This window comes from Crotalus tigris, unplaced genomic scaffold (genome assembly GCF_016545835.1).
Source record: "Crotalus tigris isolate CLP2741 ecotype Arizona unplaced genomic scaffold, ASM1654583v1 scf7180000023617.9722795, whole genome shotgun sequence".
Taxonomy (NCBI): domain Eukaryota; kingdom Metazoa; phylum Chordata; class Lepidosauria; order Squamata; family Viperidae; genus Crotalus; species Crotalus tigris.
Genome location: NW_024100081.1, coordinates 2,736,891 through 2,749,207, shown reverse-complemented (window position 1 = coordinate 2,749,207; position 12,317 = coordinate 2,736,891). Strand labels below are relative to the sequence as shown.

Sequence of the window (12,317 nt, the reverse complement as noted above, 5' to 3'; positions counted from 1 at the left end):
CAAGTCAGAGAAAACACTGGCTCTGTTTGAGTGAACTTTTGTTGTTATTGTTACTCTTATTTTCTCAGAGAAATCCCATAGAGTTCCACATGTGTGAAATTACACCCCCACCCACATGTGAGCTGCCTTCACTACCAATCCTACAAATGCCCTCCTCCACACATAAATGTGATCCTAAGTGGTGACAGGGGGACCGATAAAAACCTGTGGCCCAGTTAAGCCAAGTTATTATATTCATTGACCATATCTCAAAAGTGATAAAGCTAGCACACTGACCTAGTAAGAAGTGATAACTAATAACAAGGTCACTAAGTTGCTTTATCAGAAACATTTCAATATCATGCAACTTTGTTTGCCTTTATTTTTCTTGTCATTGTAAAGTACTAGGCCAAAGGTATATAAGCTGTGGTTTACTTTTGCTCAAGGCTGCTCAGTTAATTAATTAGGGAGTTGCCACAAAGAAGAGGGAGCCAAGCTATTCTCAAAGCACCTGAAGACAGGACAAGAAGCAATGGGTGGAAACTAGTCAAGAAAGTACCAACCTAGAACTGAGGAGAAATTTCCTGATAGTGAGAACAACTAATCAGTGGAACAACCTGCCTCCAGAAGTTGTGAATGCTCCAACACTGGAAGTTTTTAAGAAGAGACTGGAGAGCCATTTGTCTGAAATGGTATAGGTTCTCCTGTTTGAGCAGGTGGCTGGACTAGAAGACCTCCAAGGTCCCTTCCATCTCTATTCTGTTCTATACTGTAATTAATCAAGGTTGCAGAGCTGAGCTTGTTAACCTGTGGTTAGCACCTTTTAGGGAAGCGCTGTGCTGCAAGAACAATGGCTTAGGAAGAGACAGTTTGTGGAGATAGGTTGTATAAGCAATCTCTCCCCTCTGCAGGGAAAGAAAATGAGAGAAAGGGGGTGGGGAATGCAAAAACAAACAAACAAAAAACCCAGTTAGGCAATCAGGCACAGGACACTCATTAGATCTTTCAAGGTTTACCAGCAGAATGATAAAGCAGCTTAAATACAGTGTCTCAAAATCACAAATGTTTCCTGAGTGCATTACATATGGTATTAGGTAAATGGGAAAAAAGTCATATTTTTTCCAAGCTGTTTATTTAAAATAGTTTTCCTATTTCTTTGCTTTCAAAATCACACAGCCTAGAATATGTAACAGACTTAATTAAGTGGTCTTCCTCAGCTCAATATCTTTATATGTCTTTACCTATACAGCTCCTCACCATAAGCCAGAAGGTCAATTTCTTCTCACATGTTTCATGCTGAGGAAACCTCCTGTATAAACACTTGGATTTTAATATAAATTTTAATGTAAATTACTAAATTACTATGAATTATAGCTGATGGAATGTGAAAGAATTGCCACTTGTACAATGTCATGTTCCTTTCTCTCTTTTTTGCTGCGGGCCCATGTCTATACATTCTCAGATCTGCTGTGTAGGTTTCTTGCTGCTCTAGAGCAGATTTGAAATAAGCATGTGGAAAAAAGAGAGGACTCAATTCTGTCAAGTAGAGGTAATTAGATAAAGCCCTGTGTTCAAATTCTGTAGATCAGAATCACCTCATGAGCAGCCACATGCAGGAATATTAGAATTTACATATAGTAGACTTCTAAAATCGTTCTGAGTCAGGTACAGAAGTCCCTTGCTGGCTGAGGAATTCTGGGAGTTGAAGTCCACAAGTCATAAAAGAGTTAAGGTTGCCTACCCCTGCCCTGGACTACAAGTTGTCTACTAACCATTGGCAATGCTGATTGGGATGATTAACAGCACACAAGTTCTTCATCCCATCCTAATTTGGAGTGTCCTCCTATAACAAAACTTCTGTACTCACCTCAAATGACCAGTTTGAGGTCATTTGCTGCTTCCTTATTTTGTCATAGAGACTGGCTAGTTTTTGTATTTTTTTGGCTAAAATGTTACTAAAGGCAAAAGAAAAATATTTTCATCTCTGGGATGTTATTCTTCTGACCGTGTATTCTGAATGCGTTTTTTTTCTTGGTTAGATTTGATGTATCAGCCATTTATCCTAATTACAAGAAACCCAATACTTACCTCCAGGCCCCATACTGTAAGAGCGTCTGTTCAGAATTGGTGAGTATATTTCTTAATGTATCTCACATCTGCAAAGTAAAACTATTTTTCACAGTTTCCTATTTATGAGTTGAACAAGAAAATACAATTTTTTACAATCAAAAGGATCTTTTTGAAACCTAAAGCATATAGTTTGAACCCACTTCCTGTATAATTTCTAGGGACTTTCTGTTTCACAGAAATTTTGGGCTAAAAGATGTGGGAAACCTATAAAAATCAGCATCATTACTCTCCAAAATGCCATGAATTCTGATGTCCCTTTTTAAAATTTCCTGGTATACTGTTGTGTGCAAAGAAAGATCTCATCCCTAACCCAGAAAGTCTTTCTACAATATATTGCCTTTTTGCTTCTTCCATTGGTGTACTTTTTTTTTTCATTTTGAATTTCCAAAAATGTAGGAGCATGATCACTATGTTGGAATACAACAGATGCAGCCATGTCTTGGCTGGTGTTTTACAGAATTACACAGAGAAAGCAGAATGACCGTACCAGCTAACATCTGGAGACAAATGTCTGGTTAGGTTATAATATGCTTAGGTTTTGCTTCATGTCAGCCATTCAAAGTTGACCAGACTAGTAACCAAAGTAAGACCCAACAGGAAAATAAATCCTAACGTGATTTTGTAATATAAGCCCCACCCAAAAAATAAACCCCAGTTAAGATCGTCAGTCAGACAGACACCATATAGTACTGTATTTCCCCCAAAATGAAACCTAACTGAAAAATAACCCCTAATGCATCTTTTGGAGCAAAAATTAATATAAGACCCAGTCTTATTTTCAGGGAAATACAGGTACTTATAATACTATTATTACAAGGTTGTAGTAGCAGAATCTTGCAAGTCTGAATAGACTTCTCTTCTCCCTCTTTTTATCTTTGGGAGCTATCTTGGAGGTCTTGCCTAAGATGATTTTGCTGGGTGTAATTTTGACCCGGACTTAAAATTTCTTTTATCAGACAATTGTTTTGGTTGCATCATTTCTTCCTGTTTGGAATGTGGCTCAAGATCCCAAAACAAACAAACTCACTTGGAATTCCAGTAACAAAGTTTTATTCAAAAAGAAGCGTTTGCAAAGGCTTGATGAGCTGAAACACACACACACACACACACACACACACGCGCGCGCGCGCGCTCGCGAGCAGGCGGTCAGCCACACCTCCAAGAGCTGTTTGACATATTCTTATCTGGGTACCTAGTTCCAGTTCTTATCTTATCTAGCACCATCTTCTTTTCTATGACGAAGCTTCCTTCTCATTTGTCTGCGGTTATGCCTTGAGCTCTAAACTTTATATACAGATGTTGTTTTTCTTTTACTTGCAGTTTCAGTTAGCTAGCAACTCTTGCTTCTCACATTTGTACTTGTCAACATTTTAGATAAGATAGATAGACAACCTTAATTGTTATTTATGATTTTCAGGTGGCTTCTTCTAGCAACTTTTAGACTCATTAGAAATTTCTGAATAATACTTCATTCCTTTCACTCCTATTCCTCAAGGCTATTCCCTCTGCTCATTATTCTTAGTGTGATATGAAATGTATCATTTGTGGTTAAAAATCATAGCTTCCTTCTGGAACTCTGGGTTAGAATCAACATAGGTGGTGCCTGCAGAGGAAGAACAGATAATACATGTTATGTCCCGAGCCTTGCAAACGGCTCAGGGCGTTTGCAGGCAGTCCCGGGCAGGTGCAAAGCTGCCCGGGACCAGACAGGCTGTCGCCAGCGCCGTGCGCATGCGCGGGTGCTGGCGCGGGAAAAGTATCGCATTGACCCGGGAAATGCCTCTATAAGAAGCTGGGAGGTTTTGGGAGCTGCTGAAGCCATCTACTTGTGAGCTGAACACAGAATAAAGAAAACTGAGAACTACAACTGCTTCTCGTGTCTGCTTTCCGCCAAGGACTCAACACTGGCGACGAAGGTGGGATGCCTTACATCGCCTGGAAAGGAAGAGGTGTAAGCTTACCCAAGTGAGTCCTGAGCGGCGGAACGGCGTTGACTCGGCAGCTACTCGCCAATCCAGTGCGCATTCGGGGGTAGGCTGGCTGATAGACCCGTCTCCTGAAGATTGCAAAGGTTGGAAGGCTTTCGGAGTTCGACGTCTCACATCCAGAGCGGTGGGAGTCCTACGTAGCCAGGGTGGAGAACTACTTCAAGGCAAACCAAGTAAGGGAAGAGAGCTTGAAGGCTGCCACCCTGCTTTGTGTTTGCGGTCAAGACGCCTTCGAAATCGCAGAAAACCTTGCAGCACCTGTTCCAGTAGAGTCTGTCAGCTACGCAGATCTGAAGAAGCTACTGAAGGAGCACTTCCAGCCCACGATGTCCGTCATCGCATGGCGCCACACCTTCGAGCAGAGGGATCAACGATCCGGTGAATCGGCCAAAGAGTACATCGCCGCATTAAGGAAGGCCGCCAAGCACTGCGAGTTCAAGGACCTCGAAGAACGACTGAGGGACCGATTCGTGTGCGGGTTAAGGCATCGAGATCTACAACAGAGGCTTTTCGCTAAAGAAGAATTGTCCTTCCAAGATGCCTTAAGAGAAGTCACCGCAGAAGAAGCAGCAGGCGGCGCCGTCAAGAACATGCGGCCGATCAGAAACAGTCCGGAAGTTGCATCCGTGCACCAGGAAGACGTCCAAGGAAACTCCGAGGAGGATCCGGACGAGGAAGTCGACCGTCTCCACCCAACGAAGGAAGGAAATCAGAAGGGAAGCTCTTCAGCTCCACTCAAGTGCATCGGCTGTGGAGGTCGCCACAGGAGAACCGACTGCAAGTTCCGCTCCACTACCTGCCGGGCATGTGGCAAACAAGGACACATTGCAGCTGTGTGTCTGGGCCGACGAAAGGTACAACCTCAGGAAGAACTGCGCCTGAAAGGTACCAGGGTCCCCAGCCAGAATAGGGTAGGGTTTTGCGCTTCGCGAAGAAGCATCCTCAGGACAGGCACACACAAGCCCATTAAAAAAAAGCTGTCACTCAAGGTGAAGCTACAAGGGGTTCCATTAACTATGGAACTAGACACAGGGTCTGCCCTTTCAATCATCTCCTTGCATACATTTAGAAAGATTTGTTCCGGTAGTGGAACTCAGGCCAAGTTAAGGCCTTCTGACATTGTGTTAACAGATTTTCAAAATTCAAGAGTGTGTGTTAAGGGGGAGGCCACCCTTAACGTGCAATACAAGAGTTTTGAAGGTCCACTAGACTTATTAGTAGTAGGGGTGAACGAACGAGTCTCATAGGACTCGATTGGTTTGAGGCCCTGGGGATACACGTCACAGGACTCAACAGTTTACAAACACTCGACCTACAGGAAGTCTGCAAAGAATTTGCAGATGTTTTCATCCCCCAGCTGGGCACATTCAAAGGACCCCCTGTGTCCTTAAAGCTAGACCCCACTGTCACTCCCATTAGAATTAAAGCAAGAAGGGTCCCTTTTGCTTTAAAGAGTAAAATTGACACTGAGTTAGACAAACTGATCCAACAGGGAATTCTAGAACCTGTTGATTCCAGTCCTTTGGAGACCCCCATTGTCACGCTTCTAGAGGCAAATGGGGACATTCACATTTGTGCTGATTACAAATGCACTCTTAATAAGGCATTGCAGCAACATGCCTATCCTGTTCCTGTGGTCAGTCATATCCTGGCCTCCCTCAAGGGGGGCGCGGTTTTGCAAAGCTTGACCTAGCTCAAGCGTATCAACAGCTGCCTGTTGATGATGCTGCTGCTATAGCTCAGACTATTGTGACCCACAGGGGAGCCTTTAAGGTAAAAAGGCTACAGTTTGGCGTGAATGTCGCTCCTGGGATTTTCCAAAGCGTAATGGAAAACACACTACGGGGCATACCGGGGGTTTGCCCCTACTTTGATGATGTCTTAATTGCAGGAGACTCCACACACATTTTAGCTGAAAGGCTAAGGGCTGTTCTGTTAAGATTCAGGAAAACAGGCCTCAAGCTCAAAAAAGACAAATGCAAAATTGGGGTGCCTTCTACTGAATTTCTGGGATTCAAAATTGATGCTGCTGGGATTCACCCTGCTGAATCCAAACTAACTGCTATTTTAGAAGCACCTAGGCCAAAGTCTAAGGCCAAACTTCAGGCCTTCCTGGGCCTCCTGAATTTCTACAATTCCTTCCTTCCACATAAAGCCAGTGTGGCTGAGCCTCTTCACAGGCTACTAGACAAGCAAGCAGTGTGGCACTGGTCACAAACACATGAGGCTTGTTTTAACAAAGTCAAGGCCTTGCTCACTTCTAACAGTGTACTTGCACATTTCAACGAGTCCCTTCCTGTGTTCATCGCTTGTGATGCATCCCCTTACGGGGTAGGAGCTGTCCTGAGTCACCTCAGGTCTGATGGAACTCAGGTTCCTGTTGCATATTACTCCAGAACATTGTCTTCTGCTGAGCGCAACTACGCTCAGATAGACAGGGAGGCTCTGGCTTTTGTTGCTGGAATTAAAAAATTCCATGATTTTCTATATGGCAGGCATTTCACGGTCTTCACTGACCATAAGCCTCTGCTGGGACTGTTTACCACACGTAAGCAGACTCCCCAAATCATTTCCCCTAGAATGCTTAGGCGGTCTATTTTTTTGTCTGCATATGATTTTTCTTTACTCCACAAGCCTGGGAAAGAAATGGGCCATGCTGATGGCCTCAGTAGATTGCCTCTGCCAGTAGTAGAAGCTGACCCTGTGCCAGCTGTCAACATTCTATCAATCCAAGCCTTGCTCGAGCTCCCTCTTAGTGCCAGGGATGTTGCCGCTGAAACAGGTACAGATCACACACTTTCACGTGTCCGTTCCTGGGTTTTGTCTGGTTGGCCTGAGCACTGCCCTAGTCCTGATTTTCAGAGTTTCTGGTCCAAAAGGAACGAGCTGTCCCTTTCTCAGGGTTGTCTGCTTTGGGGAAACAGAGTTGTCATTCCCACCTCAATGAGGACTAGGGTCTTAGAATCCCTCCACGAGGGTCATCCTGGCATTGTTCGTATGAAGGCTCTTGCGCGCAGCCACTTGTGGTGGCCTGGTTTAGATACAGATATTGAGGCTAAGGTGCATGCATGCCACCTGTGCCAACGATCTTGCCCAGAGATGCCCCAAGCTCCCGTGCATAGATGGGAGGAAACACAGTCCCCATGGTCTAGGGTGCACATTGACTACGCTGGGCCCTTTCAGGGCCAGTTCTTCTTGGTCCTTGTTGACAGCCATTCAAAATGGCTTGAGGTTGTACCTGTCTCATCCACCCCCACTGCAAAGACTATTCAGGTACTGAGGGGGATTTTTGCTGCACACGGGCTTCCAGATGTCATTGTGTCTGACAACGGCCCTCAATTCACTTCCTCCGAATTCCAAGCTTTCTTACAGGCAAACATGATTCGTCATGCCACGTCTGCACCCTTCCACCCGTCCACCAACGGTATGGCTGAACGTATGGTGCGCATCACAAAGGACGCATTGAAAAGACTCACCTACGGGGACTGGCATCACAGGTTGGCTAACTTTCTCCTTTCTTATCGCACCACACCGTCCACTTCTACAGGGAGAAGCCCAGCTGAACTTCGTTGGGGGCGTCCACTTACTACTAAACTTGACCGGTTGCATCCGGACAGACTGCCTTCATCTACCTCACATCCTAGGGCACCTAGACAACTACTTGTGGGTGCCCCGGTCTGGACTCGCAATTACGGGCCTGGTCATACATGGGTCCCCGCTTCTGTTTCCAGGGTCACGGGTCCTCTATCCTACGAGGTAGCCCTGGACAACGGTCGTGTCCTGCGCAGGCACATCGACCAACTCCGCCCTAGGCGGCATCTTCCAGCTGAGACTCCTGGGTCTTTTCCAGGGGGGGAGGGGGACCCTTTGGAGCAAAGGGACGGGCACGAGTTGCTGCCCATCTCCACTGATGGAGCCACTGACGGCCCATTTCAAGCTTCCGCAAGTGCTCCGAAAAGGAATTCATGGAGCTTACCCACACAACAGGCACTCACACCTACTCCAGCCAGGGAGTCACCCCGGGGGCATACTCACTTTCCACACACATCACTCAATACTCCAGTCACGGAGGATACCTGGGAGCATCCCAACAAATCATTCCCCGAAAGAGAGCTGGCACACAATCCCCAGAGTTGACCTGACCTTACCCCTAATCCTACAGCGGGTCAAACTTACAGGGAGGTGGTCGAGGAACCAAGTCCCGACCGCAACACCTCTAGCCCAAATCAGGGAGTAACTGAGTTTTGGGAAGGTACAGAGACCCACACGAGCCCAGACACAGAACGGGGCTTAGGGATTGGACAGCCTCCTGACAGGTCTTGGACGGACCTAGGAGGTTCTATAGAGACGCCCAGCAGTGGCTATCACTTCAAGGGGCCTGAGGACCTACAGCTAGGCGGGTCAACCAGGTCACAAAGTGACAGGAGCCCTGGCCTGACGAGCCCGGTTGGCAAGCAAGCAGGCCAGGCATTGGGGCAAAGTCCTTGGAAGGCACCAAGGCATGATAAGGGGAACAGGCTCTTGTCACCCCTCAGTCAGGGAACACCTGTCAGAAACCCAGAACTGAGAAGGTCACAGAGAGCAAGGAAATCTCCTAAATACTTAGAAGATTACATAACATTGCTGGCTAAACAAAAGCCAGGTAACGATAGGAGCACTGGGAAGCAGAACACTGCATAAATAAATGATTATACGTTGGTAGTAGTTTTAGCCCGGGGGAAAGGGGTGTTATGTCCCGAGCCTTGCAAACGGCTCGGGGCGTTTGCAGGCAGTCCCGGGCAGGTGCAAAGCTGCCCGGGACCAGACAGGCTGTCGCCAGCGCCGTGCGCATGCGCGGGTGCTGGCGCGGGACAAGTATCGCATTGACCCGGGAAATGCCTATATAAGAAGCTGGGAGGTTTTGGGAGCTGCTGAAGCCATCTACTTGTAAGCTGAACGCAGAATAAAGAAAACTGAGAACTACAACTGCTTCTCGTGTCTTACCTTTCCGCGAAGGACTCAACAATACATATATGGTTATGTATTTCCATCTGGACATCACTAGTGTAAATTACATACTCGTATCATTAGTGCAATGACCTCACAATGCATATGTTGTCATTTTGACATAATCATGGTTTTTAATAGCTATTGCTTCTTAACCTTTTGGCTAAAATCAAGGGTAATTTATTATCCTTGATAACTTAATTATTGGTAAATAAATAGTTACTGTATTTACTGCCCATGGTAATTTATTTATTTGAACAGATGCTATGAATTCATACACCACATTAAGCCAAAAACAGTCCACCTCATGATTTAGCACTTTGTATGAACCAGGCAATAGTGTATCAAAGACAATATGAGACCTATTATAGATGTTATGAACTCTGATTTCTATTACCTTTGAATACTAGCCATTCTGGCTAGCTTAATGGGAACAGTAGTCAACAAAATCTGGATAGCACATAGTTGTGGAAAGCTGACTTATAGCACTTTGTACCTGATCTAGTTCCGGTTAGTCTATTTTTCAAGGTGTATCTATGAATGAGAGAACAATATTAACTTCATACTTTCTTTAGTGTCGAAAATTAGGACCGGGCTCCTACGTGACCGACAATGGAAGCTTCAGCTCTACTGCCTTGCAGAAGAGGGCATCAAGCTCTAGCTGGGCAAAGGCTCAGGAAGCAGCTAGACTCACTCAAATGCCACATTTTAAATTTAAAGAAATATGCCAGCAGGAGAAAGCTCGGGTGAGTGGATTCTGTTTAGGTCCATGGCACTGAATGCTGAGAATGCATTCGTTGAATCCATGCATTCACTGAATCAATAACATCTCAAAATAAGCAAGGTAACAAAATTTTTTGTTGTGCCCCCATGTTTGTAAATTCCTCAGAAATGCCTCATTTTTCAGGCTCCAGCTAACTGATATTAAGTCTACCCGGTCTGTCTGCAAATGTCTGATTGGCCACTAAATGCAGAATGATTCTGGAAAATTTATTCCTTTATTATTAGCTAGTAAAAACTTACAGAGACCCGGTAGACTTGTAGTATAGTATGGTTCTCATACATTTCCTTGAACATAAGTAGAAATATCTTTGGAATTATAGAGCCTGATTTATCGGACAGGTGAAGCACGAAGGGGACTATCCATTTTAATAGAACTTAATTCCAAGGGTTTTTTTTAGAACTACATCCATTCTTCCCCTTCTAGGACTATCACATTGTCACCCAGCAATGTTCCTCACAGCAACACTAGAATTCAAAACAATGAATTCCATCCATCCGTCCATTCATCCCATTCCTTTGTAACAGTATTCTCTTAGGTGGGCCACTCAACAATGGCAAATGTTAAGTTAAAGACTCTCAGAAGGTAACTTGTCACAATGCTGTGCAATTATTCTCAGAAATATACAAGTGTTATGAATAATTTTATTACTTTCCTCCAACATTTTTGAGACCTTTGCTCAAAATCTTCTAATTTATGTAAAATTCTGCATTATATAAAATTATCTATGATCTACATCCTTGGCTAGAGACAGTTTTTGATATTTCTTTACTTTCATTTAGCGGGCATTCCAATTTCTGTATGTCGGATATAACCCCAAGAACACATAAATACAATCTAATATTTCTTTAATTCACAGATCCCTGGCAAACACATTCACTTTTCAGTTGATCATTTGAGCGTTCAGGAACATGTTATTATAGAGGAGAGGAGACAAGATTCAACACTCACCCTAATCAAAATTCCCTATTGTTATTAGAAATGATAAAACAATAGTTGTGTGCAAAAATGCTAGGGTACAAAAATACATTCAAATGCAATATGTATATGTGTATCTCTCTCGTCCTCTCTCTCCCTCAAGTCTTTCTAACAGTTGATAATGGGCAATTCAAGAGATACACATCTATTTTCTCAACTATATTCTCATGTTTATTTTTCTCCAAGAAAAGAAAACTGGGACCAGGGACTTATAATCATACAGATTTTCTGCAGCTCATGGAAAGACGTCCACACAGTATTAGAGGAATTTGTGATACTGGAGCAATAAGATTTAAAGACCGCATGAGGGTATGACCTGATTTTATCTTTGCTGGAACTAATAATTTGAAGAACATTTAAAAAAGAAACTAAAAGTTAGACTGGCTTCTAGGTTGTTGTTTTATCACTCATCATTATTAGAATAGAATGATTCATATATTCTATTACCCTTAGCACAGCCATCTGATTAAGGTGTATGTAGTTCAGCACATTTGAATGATGTTTACTTGGATAAATCAGCACTACAGTTTCTTTGTGAAACATAATCATTGAGAAAGATTAATTAGACATTGCTAATTGAAATATGGAGAGATGGTATGAGATGTAGAATAGTTCATTATAACTGGGGGGAAAAAAAGCTGGGATCATAAGTGAAGTCCAGGAAAATCAACCAACCAACCAACCAAACAGAACAAAACAACCAAAAATTCATGTTTATAAGGTATTATAATTTGTTGAATATGTATCTTTTTCATTGGTTCTTGCTGTGGCACAGGTCTAAAAATAAGATTATTTTAAAGCCAGTTGGAGATTATTTGATTTCCACAAGGGAACTTTGCATCTATAAAGTCTGCATTGTGGGGCAGTGAGATTCTATACATCTCAACATCAGATTACTGGCTATATTTATGGGATATATTTCTTCATGTTATTTGGACCAGGTTTTACACAATTAATCTTATTTTTTGAGTTTACACTGCAGACTGAACCAAAACCAAGCTGGGTTCACACAACATAGTTGATTAAAATGCATCTAGGTACGAACCATATAAACCCAGCCACATCCAACAACTTAGAAGACCCTGTGTTGGGAAAGTTTGCCAGGACTCTCCAGTGCACAGAAAGAGAGGAAGCAGAACTCAGATGAGTTACTGTAATGTAAGAATATGGATGCCAAGTATTGGAAGCTGACGTTTCTCCCTACAATTGGAAGTTTCACTGCATTGTCATTCCTGATTCCAACCCAGAACCTAGTGTCTTACTGTTTTAAATTATAACTACCAATAAGCACCAGAGAGCATGGTTGGTGGTCAGGAAATATGATAGCTGTTGGCAAAAATTCTGGAGAGTACCTGGTTATTTATTTTGGGTCTAGCTAGTCAATGGTATTGACTAGACTGAGATATTTTGCCTAATAACATGATGATGGCTGTGACAATGGTGGCTAGAAGAAAGCAAAGGTGGGTGAAATCATC

General features: G+C 43.5%; 1 protein-coding gene across 1 annotated transcript in view; it reads left to right on the top strand.

The window, feature by feature from the left end:
- The window catches only part of LEXM (lymphocyte expansion molecule), a 42,130-nt gene that overhangs the window by 11,528 nt on the left and 18,285 nt on the right, over positions 1-12,317 (top strand). Inside the window, exons 3-5 of the mRNA XM_039319938.1 lie at positions 2,019-2,106; positions 9,659-9,829; positions 11,029-11,151. Coding sequence (XP_039175872.1) covers positions 2,019-2,106; positions 9,659-9,829; positions 11,029-11,151 — 382 coding nt within the window. The remainder of the gene's footprint in view (positions 1-2,018; positions 2,107-9,658; positions 9,830-11,028; positions 11,152-12,317) is intronic.